Source organism: Ctenocephalides felis, unplaced genomic scaffold, assembly GCF_003426905.1.
Source record: "Ctenocephalides felis isolate EL2017-DRISC unplaced genomic scaffold, ASM342690v1 CF-g0.4_SCAFFOLD_00845, whole genome shotgun sequence".
Lineage (NCBI taxonomy): Eukaryota > Metazoa > Arthropoda > Insecta > Siphonaptera > Pulicidae > Ctenocephalides > Ctenocephalides felis.
Genome location: NW_020536999.1, coordinates 67456771 through 67481777, shown reverse-complemented (window position 1 = coordinate 67481777; position 25007 = coordinate 67456771). Strand labels below are relative to the sequence as shown.

The 25007-nt window shown below is 33.0% G+C and overlaps 1 protein-coding gene and 22 non-coding genes across 23 annotated transcripts in view; 1 reads left to right on the top strand and 22 right to left on the bottom strand.

Annotated features, from left to right (window-relative positions):
* LOC113387636 (tubulin polyglutamylase ttll6-like) overlaps positions 1-25007 on the bottom strand; it is an 83315-nt gene that overhangs the window by 11144 nt on the left and 47164 nt on the right. Inside the window, 6 exon segments of the mRNA XM_026624994.1 lie at positions 3494-3728; positions 13352-13453; positions 13455-13537; positions 13994-14219; positions 15754-15882; positions 15985-16085. Of these exon segments, the coding sequence (XP_026480779.1) occupies positions 3494-3728; positions 13352-13453; positions 13455-13537; positions 13994-14219; positions 15754-15882; positions 15985-16085 (876 nt within the window).
* On the bottom strand, positions 2273-2343 carry Trnag-gcc. Its single transcript has one exon. It is a non-coding gene; the product is annotated as a tRNA-Gly (tRNA).
* On the top strand, positions 9511-9581 carry Trnag-gcc. The gene has a single exon. It is a non-coding gene; the product is annotated as a tRNA-Gly (tRNA).
* Positions 19374-19492, bottom strand: LOC113364377. The gene has a single exon (XR_003366080.1). It is a non-coding gene; the product is annotated as a U5 spliceosomal RNA (small nuclear RNA).
* On the bottom strand, positions 19783-19903 carry LOC113364389. The gene has a single exon (XR_003366092.1). It is a non-coding gene; the product is annotated as a U5 spliceosomal RNA (small nuclear RNA).
* Positions 19940-20058, bottom strand: LOC113364366. The gene has a single exon (XR_003366070.1). It is a non-coding gene; the product is annotated as a U5 spliceosomal RNA (small nuclear RNA).
* On the bottom strand, positions 20348-20470 carry LOC113364358. The gene has a single exon (XR_003366062.1). It is a non-coding gene; the product is annotated as a U5 spliceosomal RNA (small nuclear RNA).
* On the bottom strand, positions 20748-20870 carry LOC113364382. The gene has a single exon (XR_003366085.1). It is a non-coding gene; the product is annotated as a U5 spliceosomal RNA (small nuclear RNA).
* Positions 21161-21282, bottom strand: LOC113364415. Its single transcript, XR_003366117.1, has one exon. It is a non-coding gene; the product is annotated as a U5 spliceosomal RNA (small nuclear RNA).
* LOC113364450 lies at positions 21361-21481 on the bottom strand. The gene has a single exon (XR_003366149.1). It is a non-coding gene; the product is annotated as a U5 spliceosomal RNA (small nuclear RNA).
* LOC113364408 lies at positions 21559-21680 on the bottom strand. Its single transcript, XR_003366110.1, has one exon. It is a non-coding gene; the product is annotated as a U5 spliceosomal RNA (small nuclear RNA).
* LOC113364383 lies at positions 21759-21880 on the bottom strand. Its single transcript, XR_003366086.1, has one exon. It is a non-coding gene; the product is annotated as a U5 spliceosomal RNA (small nuclear RNA).
* On the bottom strand, positions 22175-22293 carry LOC113364365. The gene has a single exon (XR_003366069.1). It is a non-coding gene; the product is annotated as a U5 spliceosomal RNA (small nuclear RNA).
* LOC113364445 lies at positions 22573-22694 on the bottom strand. Its single transcript, XR_003366145.1, has one exon. It is a non-coding gene; the product is annotated as a U5 spliceosomal RNA (small nuclear RNA).
* Positions 22772-22894, bottom strand: LOC113364378. The gene has a single exon (XR_003366081.1). It is a non-coding gene; the product is annotated as a U5 spliceosomal RNA (small nuclear RNA).
* LOC113364364 lies at positions 23189-23307 on the bottom strand. Its single transcript, XR_003366068.1, has one exon. It is a non-coding gene; the product is annotated as a U5 spliceosomal RNA (small nuclear RNA).
* On the bottom strand, positions 23602-23720 carry LOC113364379. Its single transcript, XR_003366082.1, has one exon. It is a non-coding gene; the product is annotated as a U5 spliceosomal RNA (small nuclear RNA).
* Positions 24015-24133, bottom strand: LOC113364447. The gene has a single exon (XR_003366147.1). It is a non-coding gene; the product is annotated as a U5 spliceosomal RNA (small nuclear RNA).
* On the bottom strand, positions 24209-24329 carry LOC113364388. The gene has a single exon (XR_003366091.1). It is a non-coding gene; the product is annotated as a U5 spliceosomal RNA (small nuclear RNA).
* LOC113364440 lies at positions 24366-24483 on the bottom strand. The gene has a single exon (XR_003366140.1). It is a non-coding gene; the product is annotated as a U5 spliceosomal RNA (small nuclear RNA).
* LOC113364401 lies at positions 24564-24681 on the bottom strand. The gene has a single exon (XR_003366103.1). It is a non-coding gene; the product is annotated as a U5 spliceosomal RNA (small nuclear RNA).
* LOC113364399 lies at positions 24759-24879 on the bottom strand. Its single transcript, XR_003366101.1, has one exon. It is a non-coding gene; the product is annotated as a U5 spliceosomal RNA (small nuclear RNA).
* LOC113364390 overlaps positions 24912-25007 on the bottom strand; it is a 121-nt gene continuing 25 nt past the window's right edge. Inside the window, exon 1 of the small nuclear RNA XR_003366093.1 lies at positions 24912-25007. This exon is cut by the window's right edge and continues 25 nt beyond it. This is a non-coding gene — a small nuclear RNA (U5 spliceosomal RNA).

The following is a 25007-nucleotide window of genomic DNA, read 5'->3' as shown; positions in this document are numbered from 1 at the left end:
TCTGTATCACGAAGTCTTATTTGTTATCATCAAATATTCTCTGTTGTTAAGTTGTTAATGTATTCTTTTATAAATAATTAAATGAATTTTTTGTTTAATTTAATTTTTCCATAATGAGTAAACATAGAACAAAGGTGCTTTACCCTGTTTTAGTGTTTTCCGCACACAACAGAAAAGCACTCATTTTAAGGAATTGATTATTTCACTATAATACACGTAGTTTAAACGTTTAACATTTTTTTATTAGATATATTCCATTTATTCAAATAAATTATATCTTATATATAAATTTTCCATGTCACAAAGTTCGTTCCCAAACTCCTCCGAAACAGCTTTACTTATATTTATATTCGCATTCAGTAGGCCCGAGAATCAGCTACTATCTAAATGCTAAGGGTTGTTTATTTTTGGCGATTTTTTAACTTCCCGAAGGAGAAGTTTATGTTTTCATCAAAAAATCCGAATCGCTAATTTTATGTTTTCTCGACGTTTCGAGCCATTCTGAATCGAATGAGACCAAATTTGGAAAAAGTATGTGTGTGTGTGTGTGTGTGTGTGTGTGTATGTGTGTGTGTGTGTGTGTGTGAACAGATTTTTTGCCGTAAATCGACGTTTTCTCCAAAACGGTTGGACCGATTTCAAAAATTTAAAAGCCATTTGATGTATCTCGATGAGGACTATCGTCTCTGAGTTTTGTGCGGCGATCGGCCGGGCCGTTTCTTTGTAAATTGCAGAAAAGTGAAAAATTTTTCGTCCACGTTTTAGCCCGCAATTCTGAATCGATTCTGAAAATTCAAAAACCGTTCGATAGATATTGGTTGGGAATCGTGCTGATTAGTTTTTGGTAAAGATCGGCCTGGCCGTTTTCTTGTAATAAAGTTTTTAAAAAAAAAATTTTGACGATTTTTATGATTATTTTTTTGACGAAAGATACCATAGTTTTCTAGGTCATACTAAAATATTACGGCCCTACAACAACTGGTTCAGCTTTAAAAATTCGTCAAAGTTTGCAAAAATCAGTATGGTCTTTTTGGCATTTGTCAAAATTAGACTTTTGATCGACGTTTCCTCAAAAACGCCTGAACCGATTTTAGAAATTTAAAAGCCATTTGATGTATTTCGGTGAGGACTATCGTTTGTCAGTTTTGTGCAACGATCTGCCTAGCCGTTTCTTCGTAATTTGAAAAAAAGTGTTGAACTTTTCGTCCACATTTAAGCTCATCCTACCGAACCGATTTTAAAAAATCAAAAACTGTTCGAAAGATATCATTTGGGAATGATGCTGATTAATTTTAGGTGAAAATCTACCGAGCCGTTTTCTTGTAATTAACTGTTGAAAAAAAGTGTTAAATTTTCGTCCACATTTAAGCTCATCCTACCGAACCGATTTTAAAAAATCAAAAACTGTTCGAAAGATATCATTTGGGAATGATGCTGATTAATTTTAGGTGAAAATCTACCGAGCCGTTTTCTTGTAATTAACTGTTGAAAAAAAGTGTTACATTTTCGTCCACATTTAAGCTCATCCTACCGAACCGATTTTGAAAAATCAAAAACTGTTCGAAAGATATCATTTGGGAATGATACTGATTAATTTTAGGTGAAAATCTACCGAGCCGTTTTCTTGTAATTAACTGTTGAAAAAAAAAATTTAAGCCGTTTTTCATGGAACTTTTTTTGGCGATATACATCATGGTGTTATAGAACTTACTGTAATATTACGGCCTTACAACAAGTAGTTTAATTTTAAAAATTCGTCAAACTTTGCTAAAATTATTATCGTTTTTTCAAATGTAGGATTGATGAAGTATATTATTTACACATTTTTTTGATCAAGTCGATTACTTACACATATCGGGAAGTTCATGTAATTTGCCTCAAGGCTAAATACCAAACCAACTAGTTTGTTTTTATTATTTAATAATGTGCCATTAAAATACATGTTATTATAACCCTAAATTTTTACTTTTAGTAATTTAATATTTTTTATGCCGCGTTCAATCATTGAATATTTTGACACAATTTTAGTTTAGATTTTTGAGCTTGAAGTAAAAGATTAAAACTTAATTTAAACTGCAATTTATTATTAAGGGTTGTAACCCTAATACTTTTTTTCACTTTGTCTAAACTTAAATAAAATTAGTTTTTAGATCTGAAATCTTATTGATTGTGAATTGAGAAGTTTATGCAACTTGCCTCCAGGCAAAATGCTATTACAGCCAGTTCTATATAAAACGATATGAAAGTATTTTTTATAAGAATCAAAAAAGCATGCATCGGCCGGGAATCGAACCCGGGCCGCCCGCGTGGCAGGCGAGCATTCTACCACTGAACCACCGATGCTTGAGAAGAACTCGCTGTTGATCTTATGCTCTCGGCTTCAACACTATGAGAAATTGAGAGATTTTTGATAATTTTGAAATTTTCGATTAAATTTTACTCCTTTAAAAAACCTTTTTATTATTATTTTTATTAACTTCCCGTAGGGTAAGTTATAGTAATCGCACAAAATTAAAAAATATTTTTTTTATATATCTTTACGTTTCAAAGGTTTCTGAACATTTTGGCATACCATAGAAAAAATGAATGTATGTGCGTGTGTGCGGATACAAATTTTCACGGATCAACCGATTTGAATAATTAATTGACATTTGATTTCTACTGATAACGAGATGTGCTCATTAGTTTTTGGCAAAGGCAGAACTAGCCGTTTCGGAGATAAGGGACAAAAAGTGCCAAAATTGGTATTTCGGTTTTTGAGATAATGGGGCGTGCGATTTAAATAATTCAAAAAACATTTTACTTGTATTGACGAAATGAACAACGGGTAAAATTTTTGTAAAGGCAGGCCAGCGTCTCCAGAGATCCAATAAAAAAGTAAAAAATAATGTTATTTAGCGGTCAAAAATGAACATTAGACATATGTACATCGTATTATCAACTATTTTATAAAGATTATAATAATTAGTACAAATTATTTGTACATTTATATGGGTTCCGTACCAATATTTACTCGTTAAACGATCACGCGGCGCTTACGCGCTTGGATATTTCGATTTCAAATCAGCTGTGCAGCACGTTTGCTTAAAAACAAATGTTTAAAATTTTCAAAAAAAATCAAAATACAAATTATGCAAACTATAAAAAAACAAATTTTTCAAAAAAGTCAAATATTTTCAAAAATTTCAAAAATTTTAACAAAAGTTTTGCAAAGTTTTTTTTAATAAATTAGTTTTCGGTACGCAAAGTTCCAGCAATTAACTTTTATTTCTAGGTTTTTGGTAGCGGTATCACCGGGTTTATTAAAAATACCGAAATACAGGCGTTGAAAATATTTGCCGGTATTACATTCCCTAATTAAAAATATGCCATTGAATTGAAATATCAACACGGTATCGACCATCCCAAACTTTAAGAGCCGCACTGCTCTTTCACAAATAATCGCCCTAGACTTAAAATTATTTAACATAAAATACAACAATATTCTACTCACTTCCATTTCTTCCCTCTGAGCCCTTGAGCATTCAACTCTGACCCTATGAGACACGGTAGTTCCAAAAAGTGAACTGCCCTCCGTCTGATTGAAGAATTTCTCGAATCTGTCCGGATGGCCGGTGCCGGGCATCGGCGGGTAGACCCGGCGGTAACCACCGATGTGAGAGTCTTCCCATTTCGCTTGGGCCGCGCACATATCGGCAATGTCTTTCTTGGTGGGCATCGATTCTGGTCTGGAAAAGATAATAGAAAGATTAATCATTAATGTGTACAAAACAAGAACTAATAGTAATAGTACAATGAAAGTAAATTGAATAATTGAGTAGTCTGATATAATATTTTATTTGGGAAGATGTGTATTTAATATGCTAATTTTATCATCTAGGAGCTTTGAAATTAATCATTTTAAATGTTAGTTTATTATTACTCTTTATTTTTATAATGTCTATAGCCAGGGCCGGTCCTGGGGTCCTCAGCGCCCGCATGCAAAATTTGTTCTAGCGACCCCCCAATAATTTCAACTGTTTTATCAGTTTTTAATTAAAATTATATAAACATTTACTTTATTTTTTTAAATTAATTTTTATTCTGGATTTAGTACACAAAAATTTAGATGTAATCTAAAAGCGTATAAAATACATTGATTTTAAATTTATTTAGAAAATCGAAGCGATTCGCGGGTTGATCATAATCAAATATTTTTAAATTCTCAATTATTTCTAACGTAGGTGTAATATTAATATTTTGGTTTTGAAACATTTAACTTATTTATTATGCGATTTATTCTATAGAGCAAATCACGCCAAAAGAGCAAAAAAAGAATAGTTTTTAATTTTCAAACATAACATTCTTATTTTATGTTCTAAATTAAATTTTATTTTAATTTATTTTTTCATTATTTACAATATCCAAAATTGCATCGTAAACTTCTCTTTATTGGTATCGTAAGAGCCGAATTGTATTCAGCTTTATTTTCCTATCAGATTCAAAGTATCAGATTGTTGTTTTAAAGTTAAACTTTTAACATATTTTTAAAGTATTGTCCAAAATTAGTAAAAGATGCAAAGAAATTACATATTCCCTTAACTGTACTGAAACAAACAAATTATATTTGTATCTGTATTATTTCTGCATAGTTAATAATTAAATTATGTATAAAAAAGCTTAAAGATTTTTGTTCCTAAGTACATTTTGCTTTCATTTTTCATATTTGCTCCATTTTCATAACCCTAACCACGCATGTCTTTAACATTCAAAATTCATCAGAAGCGAAACATTTGCAATAAAAGCAAAAGTTAAAATTCAATTTCTCGGAATAAACATGCCATTTTTTAAGCACTGACTCCCCATTTTTTATTTTCCCGATTATAATTTGTTTATATTTTTTAACAAGTTCCGTTTTAACTAAATCAGCTGGCAATTTTTCGTCAATAATGCCCAATAGTTAATTGAATCTTTCGCAGGTTTGAGCTTATGGGATTGAACACTAGATTATTTTTTTTTCGATTCCACGGTAACTTCAAACAAGGAAAAAATTGAATAAGTAGATTAAGCAATGAAAAGAGCTGTTATTTACTAAATTGCAGAGTTATTATTCGGTTAATTATTTCTACTGATATCACATTGCAAAATAAATGTGAATAAATGCTTTTTGTGTCTTCGTATCCCTAAAAGTCAGATTGTTTATTATAATTTATTATGTATACTAGATTTTATATGAATAATTCTAGATTTTATATAAATAATTCTAGATTTTATAGAAAAAATATAAATATTATATTATAAATTTAATTTCCGAAACTCGTTTTGGCGCCCCCTAAGGCTTGCGCCCGCATTTTTTGCATGCATCGCATGCAAGGCAGGACCGGCCCTGACTATAGCTGTAATTACGAGAAATTTAATAAAAACAAAATGGTATATATAGACAAAATGACACAGCGGTCTAATTATTATAGTTTGGTATGGCAAACACGCCATGCCAAACTAGATACTGATCGACCCATAGCAGCGGATGATACTTGGCTCTTTCCCGATTTTTCTTCAGAGCGAATAAATCTTTTGTTTTGTTTTTCTTTTTTTTATAATCATTTATTCATAAAAATATTATTGTGATTTTTTTGGAGGAAAATTTTCCTTTTCTTCTTCTTTTCCACACAATTGTATCACACCTTTTATATTTAAAATACTTATTATTGTATTGATAGAACAGATAGATGAGGAATGATATATCTACGGGTAGAAATCCGAACAAAATTGGAAGTGTTATGCATACATTCATAACTATTAAAATATATGTCTTTATTATTATTATTAGAGGTCTATTTATTTAAAAATTGGATAGTCTTAATGACGTTTCCGTGACTCTATAATGTGACAAAAGCCATAATAACATTCCTGCCAGATGTTGAGCGTCATTGTCCCAATCTTGTTGCAGTAATCAGTTCAAAAGTGTATCGCACCTTCAAAAGTTGATTTTGATCGTGTTTTCTCATGTTTTTTAGGGTCTTATTTGTTGTTATTTGCAAGTATTTCAATTAAAATCAATGCCTGCACTAGTGATTTCGATTAAATTAATTGCGCTTCTATTATATTATACCCATCTTTGGTTCATTGACTACCTGTAGCATTATTATTAAGGAAAAAATGCAACCCATTACAAAAACTTATATAGTATAGTATGGGCAAAATGACATTTAGGGAAATGCGTACGGAAATGCTAATTTTTAAGAAGACAATTCATAAATGAATTATGTGGTCGTCTTGGGATATCAGCACATGACGCATGAGCCCAAATGGAACAAATTATATAGTGCAGTAAACGGAGCGTTTAGGGTCTGAATTTTTTTACTGTGCTCCGGATTGAATGAAATTTTGGAATTAGGTTCATCTTACCCTCAAGTTCAAAAGTGAAAACAATTCGGGTTGCGCCATCACCCCCCGGGGTATGACACCCCTTCTCAATTGTGTAATTACATTTTTTCGATAGAAGAACTAATTTTAAGAAAAGAATGTCTTTCATAGTTTTTCCAAAAAATTAATACTTTTCAAGTTACTGGCCATTAAAGATTCATATATGTTTGGCGCTTTTCTTCGTTTTTTTGCAAATATCTCCTAAAATATACATTTTAACGAAAATCATGTAATGAACAAATTAATGTCAATAAAAATCTTAACTAGCTGTAAGTGGAATTCTGTCTTAAGGCAATTAAGGCATCGTGCCTTAAGGCAAATTGCTGGAACTTCCCGTACCAAAAATTATTATTTTTTTAAAAACGATTAACATTTTTGAAAAAATTTTACTTCGAAAAAATTAGATTTTTGAACAACTATAAATTTGACAAAAAATTACTTTTTTTTGAAAAAAAATTTTTTTTGATAAAATTTTTTTGAAAAGAAAAATGTTTTCTTCATTTTGACATATTTTAAAAATTCTGAACTTTTTTTCAAAGCAATCGTACTGCTTGAACTGCATAGAGACGAAATGTCAAAGCGGGCAAGTGCCGCGCCGCCGTCTAACGCATAAGCATTGGTACGGAACCCATAGAAATGTAAAAAAAACTAGCTGTAAGTGGAATTCTGTCTTAAGGCAATTAAGGCATCGTGCCGTAAGGCAAATTGCTGGAACTTCCCGTACCAAAAATTATTATTTTTTTTAAAAACGATTAACATTTTTGAAAAAAAAATTACTTTGAAAAAATAAGTTTTTTGAGAAACTATAAATTGGACAAAAAATTACTTTTTTTTGAAAAAAAATTTTAAAAAAAAAATTTTTTTTTTGTTTTTTTTTGAAAAAATTTTTTTTTTTATTTTGACATATTGTGGAAGATCTGAAATTTTTTTCAAAGCAATCGTACTGCTTTAACTGCATAGGGACAAAATATAAAGCGCGTAAGCGCCGCGTCGCTGTCTAACGCATAAGCATTGGTACGGAACCCATAGGAATGTTAACAAAATGTATACTTATTGTTAAAATCTCTATAAAATATCTGATAATTTGATGTGCATATGTCTAATGATCATTTTTGACCGCCAAATGGCTCATTTTTTTACTTTTTCCTCCATATCTCCGAAACCGCTAGACCTGCCTTCATGAAAATTTTATCGATTCTTCATCTTGTCAATACAAGTGAAATGTTTTTTGAATTATTCCAATCGGACGCTTCGTTCTCTTAAAAACTGAGTTACCGTTTTCGGCACTTTTTGCCCCATATCTTCGGAACGGCTAGACCTGCCTTCGCCAAAAACTAATCAGCACGTCTCCTTACCAATACGAATCGAATGTTTTTTGAATTATTGAAATCGGTTGATCCGTGTTCCCGAAATCGTCGACGAAAATTTGTATCCACACATACATACGCACACGTACATACATACACACACACATACACACACATACACACACACACACACACACACATACATCCATTTTTTCTAAGGTATGCCAAAATGTTCAGAAACCTTTGAAACGTAAAGATATATAAAAATTTTCATTTTCGATTTTTTTGCGATTACTATAACTTGCCCTACGGGAAGTTAATTATACTTATTGTTGAAATCTCTATAAAACTAGCTGTAAGTGGAATTCTGTCTTAAGGCAATTAAGACATCGTGCCTTAAGGCAAATTGCTGGAACTTCCCGTACCAAAAATTATTTTTTCTTTTAAAAACAATTAACATTTTTGAAAAAAATTTACTTCGAAAAAATAAGATTTTTGAGAAACTATAATTTGGACAAAAAATTATTTTTTTTTGAAAAAAAAAAAATTTTTTTAATTTTTTTTTTTTGAAAAAAAAAATGTTTTCTTTATTTTGACATATTTCGGAAGATTTAAACTTTTTTTCCAAGCAATCGTACTGCTTTAACTGCATAAAGACGAAATATCAAAGCGCGTAAGCGCCGCGTCGCCGTCTAACGCGTAAACATTGGTACGGAACCCATAGGACTGTAAACCAAATTCATACTTATTGTTAAAATCTCTATAAAATATCTGATAATTTGATGTGCTTATGTCTAATGATCATTTTTGACCGCCAAATGGCATTTTTTTTACTTTTTTCATTAGATCTCTGAAACCGCTGGACTTGCTTCATGAAAATTTTATCAATTCTTCACCTTGTCAATACAAGTAAAATGATTTTTGAATTATTCAAATCGGACGCTCCGTTCTCTTAAAAACTGAGTTACCGTTTTCGGCACTTTTTGCCCCGTATCTTCGGAACGGCTAGACGTGCCTTCGCCAAAAACTAATCAGCACGTCTCCTTATCAATACGAATCGAATGTTTTTTGAATTATTCAAATCGGTTGATCCGTGTTCCCGAAATCGTTGACGAAAATTTGTATCCGCACATACATACACACACGCACATACATACATACATACACACACACACATACATCCATTTTTTCTAAGGTATGCCAAAATGTTCAGAAGCTTTGAAACGTAAAGATATATAAAAATTTTCATTTTCGATTTTTTTGCGATTACTATAACTTGCCCTACGGGAAGTTAATAAATCGGTATTACATAAAGTGTTCTAGGAAAAATATTAAGCAAGATTTGAAAGAGCAAAGTCGTTTTTTATTTCGTTAAGATTTAATTGTTGTATTTGAAGCCATCTAGTGGCGAGGTTTTACATTTTATGCATTTCGGTGAAACTGGGTTTTATAGTGCTCAACATAAGCTTTAAATTGAGTGCTGTTACAAGTTTTTAGCGTGTAAAATGAGTGAGCTATAATGCAAATAAGAAGCATATACGAAGTTTTTTTCTTTTAAATCATATGGGTTAATGAGCGCAATTTCCACCAGAATTAAAGTAATTCACATTCCATCTAGAATTCACTTTATTATAGACCTCTTGATTGATTCCAGCAGATTCACTACTTTAGTACAAACTATTTTTCAGAAAACTCACGATTTTATAAAAACTTTTTTATTCGTTACAATGATATTAAAGATGCAAAAAATTACATCGGCATATTAATCTCTTCGTGTACTGCGATTCGTATTATACAAGCATCGGTGGTTCAGTGGTAGAATGCTCGCCTGCCACGCGGGCGGCCCGGGTTCGATTCCCGGCCGATGCAAAATTATTTTGATTATTTTATTTATTATTTCATTCCAAAATTATAAATAAAATATCATAACTTATCACAATAATATAGTTGAGCTTGTGAACAATATTAAAGTTTATGACAATAATGAAAAATGTATGAATGCATTATATGACTGAAATTTATGACTGCATTGTATCACATTTTTAATATTAAAAGCTGCAATATACTGCCCGATTAAAATTTGAGACTGTAACATATAAAATTTTATTTTTTTTCAATAATTTATTACATTTTAAAGTTTATGGTAACTGAAGATGCGTAAGAAAGTAGAGATATGCAAAAAATTTCATTTTCTATTTTTTACTTTCTCGTAGGGTAAGTTATACGATAGTTATCGCTAAAAAGTCGAAAATGGATTTTTTTTACTTATCTTTGAGTTTCAGGAACTTCTGAACATTTTGGCATACCTTATAAAAAATGAATGTATGTGTGTGTCGTGTGTGGATACAATTTTTCGTTGACGATGTCGAAAGCACGGATCAACCAATTTGAATGATTCAAAAAAACATTCGATTCAAATTGGTGAGGAGACTGGCCAATTAGTTTTTGCCAAAGGCACTCCCAGCCTTTTCGAAGATACGGGGCAAAAAGTGCTGAAGCGTCCAATTTGAATTCAAAAAACATTTTAGTTCTATTTACGAAATGAAGAAATGATTAAATTTCTGGGACGACAGGTTCAGCGGTTTTGGAGATCCAATAAAAAAGTAAAACAAGGCATTTGGAGGTAAAAAATCAAATTATTATACTTTTCCGCTAATTACAAAGAAACGGCTTGTCCGATCGCCGTACAAATATCACGAGCATTAGCCTTTATCCAGTTACATTAAATGGCTTCTAACTTTTTGAAATCCGTCTAGCCTTTTTAAAAAAGGTCAACAATCTGCTCAAATGCACATATTTTTTCCAAATTTGTTCTCATTCGATTCAAAATGACTTGAAATGTCGAGAAAACGAAATTATCAAATCGCGAAACAAACTTTGCTTAATTAGGTATTTAATCTTTCATTTTAAAATCAGTAGCAATATGAGTAAAATTTTTTGCTAAATACAACATATTTTTCAATAATCTATTTCTATATGTATAAGGGTTTGTTGTATGTTCAATGGTAAATTTAGAAATAGTGTTAACATAAGAATAAAATTTGCTATTTCATACTATTTTTTACTATTTACTATTTTTTAAGAAATAGTGGAATTAAGCAGTTTTTTTCGAAATACAGACTATCTACTAAGAAAACATTTACTTTATGGTGGAGGCAATTTTGAAATAAATTTCTACAAAATTTGAAGCGTAGTTTTAGTTAAAGTCCCAAAACAAAGGGCAAATTGTTATAGTTAGCAGACTACAATTGTTTTTTAGAGAAAAAACTATCTCACCATGTATAAGGTCATTACATAATTTTAATGAATTTCATCATACCAATGTTTTGCAGTAGCTATAAATTCTAAGATATTAATAGGTATTGCAAACATTAAGATCATAATTTAGTAATAGTATAGTAAAGCGCGTGATCTAAAATATGAACTTGAACACTTGTAACATTGGTGAAGAATTACCAAAACTAATCAACCCCAAAGAATGAATTAAATGCACTTACACAAAATTATAAGAAACGCTTATATTAATTCTTCATACAGCCGTACGTCTGAAGAAAAAAAATCATGAACACTAAGTTAGAAATTAGGATGATCTGAAGCTGCTTGGCCAGTTTTGCAGTAATTTTTATCTAATATATAAAAAATGGAGCTCAATGAAATGTTAAGTATTATAAAACTCTAATATGGCTGTGCGGATTTGGCCAATCTCAGTCTTGAAATATTCGTGCTAATCCAACGATTGTGTAAAAGATGAGAAATTAAATCAAATCCGCGTAGAAACTTCACATTTTCAATTCAAAAATTTTTGACGTAAAGTAATTTAAAATGAAACAATCGACGGCGGACGGTTATAAGAATGCACTTTTTGGCGTTATAGCGTTTTTTGCAAATCATATTTTTCTCAAACTCGGTGCTCTGAAAGAACTCATTTGTGTAACTATATATTCATTGATATTTATAAAACTATTTCTAGATTATATTAAGTTTTTATTATGTTATTTAAATTAATAGTCTAAATTTGGAATCGATCAAAGAGGACATATTCCCAGTTATAATAGACAACAATTTAAATAAGTAGATTCGGTTGACAAGATATAACTTATAAACACACCCGTAAAAATGTCAATGCACAAAATTACAAGTTATCTGAAATGAAATATTTTGAAAATTGATTATAAAGCTCGCATTCTATTAAATGCATTAACAATTCCAGAATTAGAATGAGTTTGGCATAAAAATGTTTTACTATGTATATGTTTATAAAGCTTGACAAATGTCCTATAATTTTGAAGAAATTCCTTCCAAACCATATGTCAAAATCTATGCATCTTATGCTTCATTAAATTACTCAAAAATTGAAAAAGATGAAAAACTTCAGCTCTAGAAGTTCGTATTAAATTAAACGATTGGATAATACAATGTAAAAATATAATTCAATAATGGTTATTTATCGAATTTGCAATATATTTATCGAAGAATGGATAGTCATATAAAAAGATCCGGGTTTAATAAGGTCTGCCACCCATATCTCAAAAACCAGTACAGTTAAGCATCGTTCAATAACAATATTTGAAAGTAGAGGGAAAAAGATGTATAACCAGCTATAACCTTGATTCTTATGACTTTGCTATCGGGAGATAAATGGTAATCTTTGAAAATCCATAATAAAAATTTTTTTCTTTCGTTGTTAGTTGTTTGGGTTGTGAGCACTATGATTTAATTTACGAGAACTTAATATGAGTTTGAACTATACGTTATGTAAAATGTAATGATGATTTTAAGTGAGATTTAATAGTTTTATTTAAAAGCGGTTTAAAAGCTTACATTCGTGTAGGTTAAGGTTTTAAAGTGGTTATATAAAAACCGAACAATAACCCTGATAAAGTTGTAAAAATAAAAAATAGCAAATAACCAAGTAAATTAAGTTGAATAAAGCAATTTTACAAAATATAAATTATATGAATACTTATTTCAACTCTGTTGATACATATTTCTGACAAAATACCAGATCAAGGTATATATCTGTGGAACATATAGAACTTATATTTTACATTAATTGAATGATGTAATTATTTTTGTAAAATACCTTTAAAGTTAAAAAAGATATTGAACCTGTTTGCCACCTGACCGTCCCAAGTTACCCCGCCTTTGGGGTAAAATGGTCTAGATATTAATTTTTTGTAAAACACAACTATGAAGCTAGCAGTTTTACTGAACATAGTCAGATAATTGTTTGCTTGATATGTGTTCTTTGCTATTATATAATTAACTTGGTTTTAATAATATAAATTACATTTGCTCAAAGTCAAAGTGGACATTTGTGCCCCGCTCTACCCCACATATATAATTATTATTAAATATAATGTAATTCATGGAATGTTACTTAAAACTTTTCATAAAGCAGTATTAAAAATAATATACGTATGAACGACTATTATAATATAAACTATATAATATTGAACAGGTAGACTTTGGGGTTTTTTTTTTTATATTGCCTCATTGTCTATTCAAACAACATATCCTTACACACTTAAAATAAAGTATTAATTTATTTGATTCTCTAGAAATTGTTTAGAAATACCCTACTTGGCAAAACAATATTTGCCGGGTCAGCTAGTAGTAATAATATTTATTATACTTACAAATCTTTCGGCATGTCTTTGTTGATTCCTTGCAGCAGTCTGTCCCTCACTCTTCTCCTGTCTTCCTCCATCACTCTGCGTTTGTCACATGTGTCAGATTCAGAAGACTAATGTATCGTACAGCAAAGATTCTTTGATTTCACGATCAATCTGCGAATCCGTGTGGAAACTAGGAGAATGGTTCACCTGGAAATAAATAAAATAATGAAAAAAATGTGGAAACCAACAAAAAAGACTTGGATGTGAAGCCTTGAAAGCAAGACCTCTAAATACTTATAAGCTACTACTTATTTTCTTAAAGCACTGATGATACCATATTTAACTAACTTTTTAAGACTTTTATTACTCCTTTATGTTTTATAACTCTTTTATATTATAATTCTAATAAGACAAAAGAGACCAAGTACGTCAGATGTGTCCGAGCAAATTCAAAATAATAATATAAAATTCCTATTATGTAAACGTCATTTCATTTCGTATAGTCTAATTAAATATATACTAATTTTGTTTTATCTCGTTGTGACATCGAGCGCAAATATTTTTTTATATGCAGTAACCCTCTTATAATGCGTAATTTCATGAATGCAAATTGTTTTAGGTGTTAGCTAATTAATCTTTAAGATTTTATTTTTTCCGTCTTACCTCGAGCACATAAGGTTTCATCTTTGCATCAATTAGTACATCAAATCCTAGGATTTCGAAGCAGGCTTGGGCATAATCGTGTGATTTGAAGCAAGCATTGTAGCTGTGCCTCAAAATTGGAACAGCCGACACAACAGTCTTTACAATCACATCATCGATATTATGCCAAAGTGATTTTAAATCAATGCCTCGAGAAGTGAGGTCACGGTTCAAGCTTGATATCTTCCTAGTAGAAAAAATTAAACACAGACAAATTTTATTAACTTCGAAAAAAAGTTTCTTTTTGTCGGAAAATCCAATTGTTAATTTTATGTTTTCTCAACATTTCAAGTCATTCTGAATAAAAATTTGATCTATCGTCTAAGTTTTCTCAAAAACCGGCTGCACCCATGTGAAAATGATTAAAATCCATTCCATGTATCTCGATAAAAACACGCAAAACAAAAACTATTTTACATATATAGTAATAAAATTAAGACTAGTTAGTTTAGTATTTAGTATTTTTAATCAATAAAAAATAATTTGATTTATGAGTGATTAGAAGTATTCCGAGTGGATTTATTACACATGATTGAAAACGAACTCTTTGACTCGGAGTATTTTCTAGTAGCAAATTTTCAAAAATCATCAGATTTTATAATTGAACCAGTTTCCATAGGACTTTAATGGTTTACTATGCTCATTAAAACCAAGTACTCTATCGTTATACCAAGTAAATCGTCTAATTTTAATTTTAACAAACGTCAAAAAAACTACTCATTTTCTTAATCTTTGATTAATTTATTAAACTACTTGTCGTAAGGCCGTGATATTTCAGTAAGTTCTATAAGACCATGATATATATCGCCAAAAAAAGTTCCATGAAAAACAGCTTAAATTTTTTTTTCAACAGTTAATTACGAGAGAAAACGGCTCGGTAGATTTTCACCTAAAACTAAATCAGTATCATTCCCAACTAATATCTTTCGAACAGTTTTTGATTTTTTAAAATCGGTTCGGTGGTATTAGCTTAAATGTGGACGAAAAGTTTAACACTTTTTTTCAAATTACAAAGAAACGGCTCGGCAGATCGTCTCACAAAACTGACAAATTGTAGTCCTCATTGAGATACATCGAATGGCTTTTAAATTTCTGAAAGGTCTAATTTTGACAAATGCCAAAAAAATGATACCAATTTTTGCAAACTTTGACGAATTTCTAAAGCAAAACGACTTGTCGTAGGGCCGTAATATTTTAGTATGATCTACAAGACTATGGTACCTACCGCAAAAAAAAAATCATAAAAATCGTCGATTTTTTTTTTTTAAACTTTATTACAAGAAAACGGTCCGGCCGATCTTTACCAAAAACTAATCAGCACGATTCCCAATCTATATCTATCGAACGGTTTTTGAATTTTCAAAATCGATTCAGAATTGCGGGCTAAAACGTGGACAAAAAATTTTTCACTTTTCTGCGATTTACAAAGAAACGGCCCGGCCGATCGTAGCACACAACTAAGAAACGCTAGTCCTCATCGAGATACATCGAATGGCTTTCAAATTTTTGAAATCGATCCAGTCGTTTTTGAGAAAACGTCGATTTACGGCAAAAAATCTGTTCACACACACACACACACACACATATACTTTTTCCAAATTTGGTCTTATTCGATTCAGAATGGCTTAAAACGTCGAGAAAACATAAAATTAGCGAGTCGGATTTTTTGATGAAAACATAAACTTCTCCTTCGGGAAGTTAATAAAACATATATTTTATACCTTTTGCTGCCACTTTCACTGTCAACAACAAACGTCCTGCTATGCTTATTGACCGCGTAATTAGTCAAATGCATGAAGACGTTCGTGGTGTTATGTCCGCACGGCTCCTTATATCTGCTAGTAGCAAATCTAAAAAACATCAAAATAATAATTTTAATCAAACAAACATTTTTCAATTTATTAGTTTATATTGGTAGATAACAAATTAAAAATAGAGAAACAGACCTTTACCTCACAAGGCCGTCTTCGTACACGTACATCCTCAAAGGATCGCAGGATGTTATGAGAGCGTACACTCGGAGATCAAATTTGTAACCATCGACAAGAAGTGGCTGTACAAATAAATATTGTATTAAAAATATACAAATTAATATTTATTACAACTAAAAATTAAATTGTGAGTCCAGTAAATAAATGCCGGGCTTTATTTCCTGAGCTTACAAATGAAATCTTGAAATTTTTGGGAAGGCAGGTCCAGCGGTTATGGACTCTTAATAAAAATAAGTTAAAAAAATGACATTTTGCAGTCAAAAATATTTATTGGACATATATACATCAAATTATCAGATATTTTATAAAGATTTTAATAATGTGTACACATTTTGTGTAATTTTTTTGAGTTTCGCACCAAAATTTTTGATTGCGGTACGGGAAGTTCCCGCAATTTGCCTTAAGGCACGATGCCATGCACCACTAGTTATGATTAGAATTGACCTAAATTCGCAGTTTCTGAGGAAATCTGTCGTCGTGTTCAGAATTGTATCTTTTATCGGTTCTGAAGATATTTATTGGATTTAAAATCTTTGGTAATGTGGTCTCGGTGTTTATTGAGAATTCTTTGCATTGCTTAATTATTTTTTTTAGTTTATTTTTGTTTTATTTCAATATAATATACAATAACAATGCTTTATGAGTTTACTACTAAAAGTATTTTACTCTAACTTAATTCTACATATAATCCACTTTAAATTACACATTTTGTTTAAAAATAAAATAACGGTTTGTGATCGAAAAAAAAGATAGTTGAAACATTCTTACAAAAAAAAATCACAGTCTTTAAATATATATTTAATTTACATACTTTAAATTATTAGATAATTTTATTTTTCTCACGCTGTCAAATAATATATTTTATTTTTATATATATTTTTATTTTAATATATATTTTATTTTTCTCACGCTGTAATAATATATAGCTGAATGTACTAGGTATAGTTTGCTATGGAAAATAAACCAAAAAAAGATACTTTTATTTGTGTCGTTCAGGATCCATTTGTGAACATATTATTCGTTATTCGTATAAGTAGAATAATAGCTTTAATAGGTAACTGTTTAATTGCTAAGTTCTGTATACTATCTGGTCCCCGAGCTTTTTTGTTAGACAGTTTCTTAACAATATTTTTAACTTCCGCAACTGTCACTATCTCTATTTTGTGATTTATGTTATCAGTATCGTTTATATATTGTCTTACCCTGGAACTAACAGTATGTTCAAAAGCATTTTGAGCAATAGAAAGATTGTACTGATGTGCTAATTCGAAATTGGATGCTAAAATTTCGGCCTTTTGTTTGGGTGTCGTTGCAAAATTATTGGAATTTATATGTAAATATGGTATGGGAGTAGAAGTTTGGGTTAGTCTTTTTGCAGTGTACCAAATTTTATTTGGATAATATTTATTAGTTTATCAGCCTATATTTTATTACGATAAACCCTAATATCCTCAGTAATTATTCTAGTAAGTCTGTTTATATGCTCTTTGAGGAACGTGGCGCCTGATTTTTGCCACAACTTTTTAATTTAATTTTGGATATAATTTCCCAAGGTAAACTAATTGTTTGTGTTGAAGTGGACTTTCGCAATGGAATGGTTTTACTTATGGCATCAGTAATAGTAGTTGTTAGGTATTCTACAGCTTGATCTATATTATCATTGTTCTCGATTTGTCTGTTGTGACATATATTATTATTTATTATTTTCTTATAGAGCGGCCAATTGGCTTTATTATAGTCTAAAGCATTCTTGTAGGACTGAGGATTGTCGTCAAGTGGGTTAGAGATACTTATAAAGACTGGATTGTGATCTGAGTTAAATAAAGATTTGGTCATAAGTTCAGAAAGAATAGATAAGTTCTTTGTAAGGGCTAAATCTATTGTGCTATGTCTATTGGTATCGTAGGAAATCTAGTTGGAGTTTGAGGAAAATGTAGTTGAATAATATTATGGATTTTGTTTAAGTACTTAATTTTATGTAAGTCTGCATGTAATAGTTTTGCAGAAGGAACATACATGAAGACAATGGTTATTTTACGTCCTCTATTGAACACATTTATAGCAGTAATTTCAGAGTGTTTTACAGATAGTAACGGTAGTTCTTCATGTCTGATACAAGCTTTTATGAATATTGCAGTACCACCCCATCCTGTAGTTGTTCATGTATAATTTGTTAGTGGGTTTTAAGTGAGTTTCATTTATTGGTACGATGTCTAAGTCCATTGTAACGATCGTTTGTCTGAGTTCATCAATGCTATTTTTTATTCCATACTTGTCAATTATAAGCATTTAGTAAGAAAGTTTAAAATTGTAGTATATTTTTCATTGTATGTCATGTTGGTATTTATAGTCTTTGTGAGTGCATAAAGTTCCCTGAAAATTTTTATTACCTCAGGATCTGAAAAAAAGCAACTTCATTTGACTTATTGCAGCACGGTGGAGTTGGAATCATGATCTTGATTCGATGAAGTTGTGTACTTCTTTGTTCAGAAATAGCTTGGAATTTTGGTAGTTCCATCTGGACAGTGTGTCTGGCATCTCTCGGCTTCAGCGTTTCAGAATAGCTTTTTGTCATAGGTTTGGGTTCAATGGCTGCATGAATATGTTGTTTTATAGCCTTGTAATTCAGTGAGGATGTACACTTTGAATAGTTTGCTGAGTGATAGTCTTTACAGTTAACGCACTGGGGCTTTTCTTCTGATGATTTTTGGCAGCAGCCAGGAGAATGTGCTTTTGTGCATTTAATGCATCTATATTTCATATCACACGAGTAAGACGTATGTCCAAAACTTGGACATTTATGACATTGTAGGATTTTGAAATTTAGCCTATACATTTCCCATTTAATAATATGACCATTTAAGTGTGTTATTTCTTTTACTTTTGACACGTCCTGCGATTTTTCAAGCAAAATTATATAAATTGGAAAATTATGTTTTTGTCCATCAGAATAGTTTTTTTTTAATTGTATGACCTTTTGCACAAGAATACCTCGTACACTCAGTAATTCAAACACCTCTAATTCAGTAATTGCTGGATGTAAGCCTGTTAGCGTGAGTTTCTTTGTTGTTTTTTAAGTGGAATACGTATAAAACTGGTAACTGCAATCTCTTAATGTACTATTTACATTACTCCACAAAGTAAACTCAGTAGCGACATCTATTCCTATATGCGATAAGCACTTGAACGTCGGGTTTTATTCGCTCGAAAAAGAAAATCCACAGAAATCTGTAGTAAAAGGCAAAAGGTTTATTCGCTCTGAGGGAAACCAGAATGACAAAGGGGTAGTCCAGGTGTTTGTGTAAAATAAAGTTAACTTCAAGAATATTTGATTTAGATTATCATCGGCCCAGCAAGTGAATGCCAGGCTCACAAAAAATTGAGAATAGTCTCATTTGAGTGCTCCCCTCCACGGAAATCTTTAGTAAAAGGCGAAAGATTTATTCGCTCTGAAGGGAAACCAGAGTGACAAACAAGTAGTCGAGGCGTTGCTTAACAATATAGGGTCTGCATTTTGGGGCCGGCCAGCGTATGAATTCCACAAAGTAAACACAGCAACGACATCTATTCCTATATGCGATAAGTACTTGAACTTCGGGTTTTATTCGCTCGACAAAGAAAATCCAATGAAATCTGTAGTAAAAGGCGCAAGGTTTATTCGCTCTGAGGGAAACGAGAGTGACAAAGGGGTAGTCCAGGTGTATAACTGTTTGTGTAAAACGACGTTAACTTCAAGAATATTTGATTTAGATTATCATCGGCCCAGCAAGTGAATGCCAGGCTCACAAAAAATTGAGAATAGTCTCATTTGAGTGCTCCCCTCCACGGAAATCTTTAGTAAAAGGCGAAAGATTTATTCGCTCTGAAGGGAATCTGAATTAACTTCAAGAATATTTGATTTAGATTATCATCGGCCCAGCAAGTGAATGCCAGGCTCACAAAAAATTGAGAATAGTCTCATTTGAGTGCTTCCCTCCACGGAAATCTTTAGTAAAAGGCGAAAGATTTATTCGCTCTGAAGGGAAACCAGAGTGACAACAGGTAGTCGAGGCGTTGCTTAACAATATAGGGTCTGTATTTTGGGGCCGGCCAGCGTATGAATACCACAAATTAAACACAGCAGCGACATCCATCCCTATATGCGATAAGTACTTGAACTTCGGGTTTTATTCGCTCGAAAAAGAAAATCTGCGGAAATCTGTAGTAAAAGGAGAAAGGTTTATTCGCTCTGAGGGAAACTAGAGTGACAAAGGGGTAGTCCAGGTCTATAACTGTTTGTGTAAAACGACGTTAACTTCAAGAATATTTGATTTAGATTATCATCGGCCCAGCAAGTGAATGCTAGGCTCACAAAAAATTGAGAATAGTCTCATTTGAGTGCTCCCCTCCACGGAAATCTTTAGTAAAAGGCGAAAGATTTATTCGCTCTGAAGGGAAACCAGAGTGACAAACAGGTAGTCGAGGCGTTGCTTAACAATATAGGGTCTGTATTTTGGGGCCGGCCAGCGTATGAATTCCACAAAGTAAACACAGCAGCGACATCTATCCTATATGCGATAAGTACTTGAACTTCGGGTTTTATTCGCTCGAAAAAGAAAATCCACGGAAATCTGTAGTAAAAGGCGAAAGGTTATTCGCTCTGAGGGAAACGAGAGTGACAAAGGGGTATAACTGTTTGTGTAAAACGACGTTAACTTCAAGAATATTTGATTTAGATTATCATCGGCCCAGCAAGTGAATGCTAGGCTCACAAAAAATTGAGAATAGTCTCATTTGAGTGCTCCCCTCCACGGAAATCTTTAGTAAAAGGCGAAAGATTTATTCGCTCTGAAGAAAAACCAGAGTGACAAACAGGTAGTCGAGGCGTTGTTTAACAATATAGGGTCTGTATTTTGGGGCCGGCCAGCGTATGAATTCCACAAAGTAAACACAGCAACGACATCTATTCCTGTATGCAATAAGTACTTGAACTTCGGGTTTTATTCGATCGAAAAAGAAGATCCACTGAAATCTGTAGTAAAAGGCGAAAGGTTTATTCGCTCTGAGGGAAACGAGAGTGACAAAGGGGTAGTCCAAGTGTATAACTGTTTGTGTAAAACGACGATAACTTCAAGAATATTTGATTTAGATTATCATCGGCCCAGCAAGTGAATGCCAGGCTCACAAAAAATGGAGAATAGTCTCATTTGAATGCTCCCCTCCACGGAAATCTGTAGTAAAAGGCGAAAGGTTTATTCGCTCTGAGGAAAACTAGAGTGACAAAGGGGTAGTCCAGGTGTATAACTGTTTGTGTAAAACGACGTTAACTTCAAGAATATTTGATTTAGATCATCATCGGCCCAGCAAGTGAATGCCAGGATCACAAAAAATTGAGAATAGTCTCATTTGAGTGCTCCCCTCCACGGAAATCTGTAGTAAAAGGCGAAAGGTGTATTCGCTCTGAGGAAAACTAGGGTGACAAAGGGGTAGTCCAGGTCTATAACTGTTTGTGTAAAATGACGTTAACTTCAAGAATATTTGATTTAGATTATCATCGGCCCAGCAAGTGAATGCTAGGCTCACAAAAAATGGAGAATAGTCTCATTTGAATGCTCCCCTCCACGGAAATCTGTAGTAAAAGGCGAAAGGTTTATTCGCTCTGAGGAAAACTAGAGTGACAAAGGGGTAGTCCAGGTGTATAACTGTTTGTGTAAAACGACGTTAACTTCAAGAATATTTGATTTAGATCATCATCGGCCCAGCAAGTGAATGCCAGGATCACAAAAAATTGAGAATAGTCTCATTTGAGTGCTCCCCTCCACGGAAATCTTTAGTAAAAGGCGAAAGATTTATTCGCTCTGAAGAGAAACCAGAGTGACAAACAGGTAGTCGAGGCGTTGCTTAACAATATAGGGTCTGTATTTTGGGGCCGGCCAGCGTATGAATTCCACAAAGTAAACACAGCAACGACATCTATTCCTATATGCAATAAGTACTTGAACTTCGGGTTTTATTCGATCGAAAAAGAAGATCCACTGAAAACTGTAGTAAAAGGCGAAAGGGTTATTCGCTCTGAGGAAAACTAGAGTGACAACGGGGTAGTCCAGGTCTATAACTGTTTGTGTAAAATGACGTTAACTTCAAGAATATTTAATTTAGATTATCATCGGCCCAGCAAGTGAATGCCAGGCTAACAAAAAATTGAGAATAGTCTCATTTGAGTGCTCCCCTCCACGGAAATCTTTAGTAAAAGGCGAAAGATTTATTCGCTCTGAAGGGAAACCAGAGTGACAAACAGGTAGTCGAGGCGTTGCTTAACAATATAGGGTCTGTATTTTGGGGCCGGCCAGCGTATGAATTCCACAAAGTAAACACAGCAGCGACATCTATCCCTATATGCGATAAGTACTTGAACTTCGGGTTTTATTCGCTCGAAAAAGAAAATCCACGGAAATCTGTAGTAAAAGGCGCAAGGTTTATTCGCTCTGAGAGAAACGAGAGTGACAAAGGGGTATAACTGTTTGTGTAAAACGACGTTAACTTCAAGAATATTTGATTTAGATTATCATCGGCCCAGCAAGTGAATGCTAGGCTCACAAAAAATTGAGAATAGTCTCACTTGAGTGCTCCCCTCCACGGAAATCTGTAGTAAAAGACGAAAGGGTTATTCGCTCTGAGGAAAACTAGAGTGACAAAGGGGTAGTCCAGGTCTATAACTGTTTGTGTAAAATGACGTTAACTTCGAGAATATTTGATTTAGATTATCATCGGCCCAGCAAGTGAATGCTAGGCTCACAAAAAATTGAGAATAGTCTCATTTGAGTGCTCCCCTCCACGGAAATCTTTAGTAAAAGGCGAAAGATTTATTCGCTCTGAAGAGAAACCAGAGTGACAAACAGGTAGTCGAGGCGTTGCTTAACAATATAGGGTCTGTATTTTGGGGCCGGCCAGCGTATGAATTCCACAAAGTAAACACAGCAACGACATCTATTCCTATATGCGATAAGTACTTGAACTTCGGGTTTTATTCGATCGAAAAAGAAGATCCACTGAAATCTGTAGTAAAAGGCGAAAGGTTTATTCGCTCTGAGGAAAACTAGAGTGACAAAGGGGTAGTCCAGGTGTATAACTGTTTGTGTAAAACGACGTTAACTTCAAAAATATTTGATTTAGATTATCATCGGCCCAGCAAGTGAATGCCAGGCTAACAAAAAATTGAGAATAGTCTCATTTGAGTGCTCCCCTCCACGGAAATCTTTAGTAAAAGGCGAAAGATTTATTCGCTCTGAAGGGAAACCAGAGTGACAAACAGGTAGTCGAGGCGTTGCTTAACAATATAGGGTCTGTATTTTGGGGCCGGCCAGCGTATGAATTCCACAAAGTAAACACAGCAACGACATCTATTCCTATATGCGATAAGTACTTGAACTTCGGGTTTTATTCGATCGAAAAAGAAGATCCACTGAAATCTGTAGTAAAAGGCGAAAGGTTTATTCGCTCTGAGGAAAACTAGAGTGACAAACGGGTAGTCCAGGTCTATAACTGTTTGTGTAAAATGACGTTAACTTCAAGAATATTTGATTTATATTATCATCGGCCCAGCAAGTGAACGCCAGGCTCACAAAAAATTGAGAATAGTCTCATTTGAGTGCTCCCCTCCACGGAAATCTTTAGTAAAAGGCGAAAGATTTATTCGCTCTGAAGAGAAACCAGAGTGACAAACAGGTAGTCGAGGCGTTGCCTAACAATATAGGGTCTGCATTTTAGGGCCGGCCAGTGTATGGTTTTCACAAAGTAAACACAGCAGCGACATCTATTCCTATATGCGATAAGTACTTGAACTTCGGGTTTTATTCGCTCGAAAAAGAAAATCCACGGAAATCTGTAGTAAAAGGCGCAAGGTTTATTCGCTCTGAGGGAAACGAGAGTGACAAAGGGGTAGTCCAGGTGTATAACTGTTTGTGTAAAACGACGTTAACTTCAAGAATATTTGATTTAGATTATCATCGGCCCAGCAAGTGAATGCCAGGCTCACAAAAAATTGAGAATAGTCTCATTTGAGTGCTCCCCTCCACGGAAATCTGTAGTAAAAGGCGAAAGGTGTATTCGCTCTGAGGAAACTAGGGTGACAAAGGGGTAGTCCAGGTCTATAACTGTTTGTGTAAAATGACGTTAACTTCAAGAATATTTGATTTAGATTATCATCGGCCCAGCAAGTGAATGCCAGGCTCACAAAAAATTGAGAATAGTCTCATTTGAGTGCTCCCCTCCACGGAAATCTTTAGTAAAAGGCGAAAGATTTATTCGCTCTGAAGGGAATCTGAATTAACTTCAAGAATATTTGATTTAGATTATCATCGGCCCAGCAAGTGAATGCCAGGCTCACAAAAAATTGAGAATAGTCTCATTTGAGTGCTCCCCTCCACGGAAAACTGTAGTAAAAGGCGAAAGGGTTATTCGCTCTGAGGAAAACTAGAGTGACAAGGGGTAGTCCAGGTCTATAACTGTTTGTGTAAAATGACGTTAACTTCAAGAATATTTGATTTAGATTATCATCGGCCCAGCAAGTGAATGCCAGGCTCACAAAAAATTGAGAATAGTCTCATTTGAGTGCTCCCCTCCACGGAAATCTTTAGTAAAAGGCGAAAGGTTTATTCGCTCTGAGGAAAACTAGAGTGACAAAGGGGTAGTCCAGGTCTATAACTGTTTGTGTAGAATGACGTTAACTTCAAGAATATTTGATTTAGATTATCATCGGCCCAGCAAGTGAATGCCAGGCTCACAAAAAATTGAGAATAGTCTCATTTGAGTGCTCCCCTCCACGAAAATCTTTAGTAAAAGGCGAAAGATTTATTCGCTCTGAAGGGAATCTGAATTAACTTCAAGAATATTTGATTTAGATTATCATCGGCCCAGCAAGTGTATGCCAGGCTCACAAAAAATTGAGAATAGTCTCATTTGAGTGCTCCCCTCCACGGAAATCTTTAGTAAAAGGCGAAAGATTT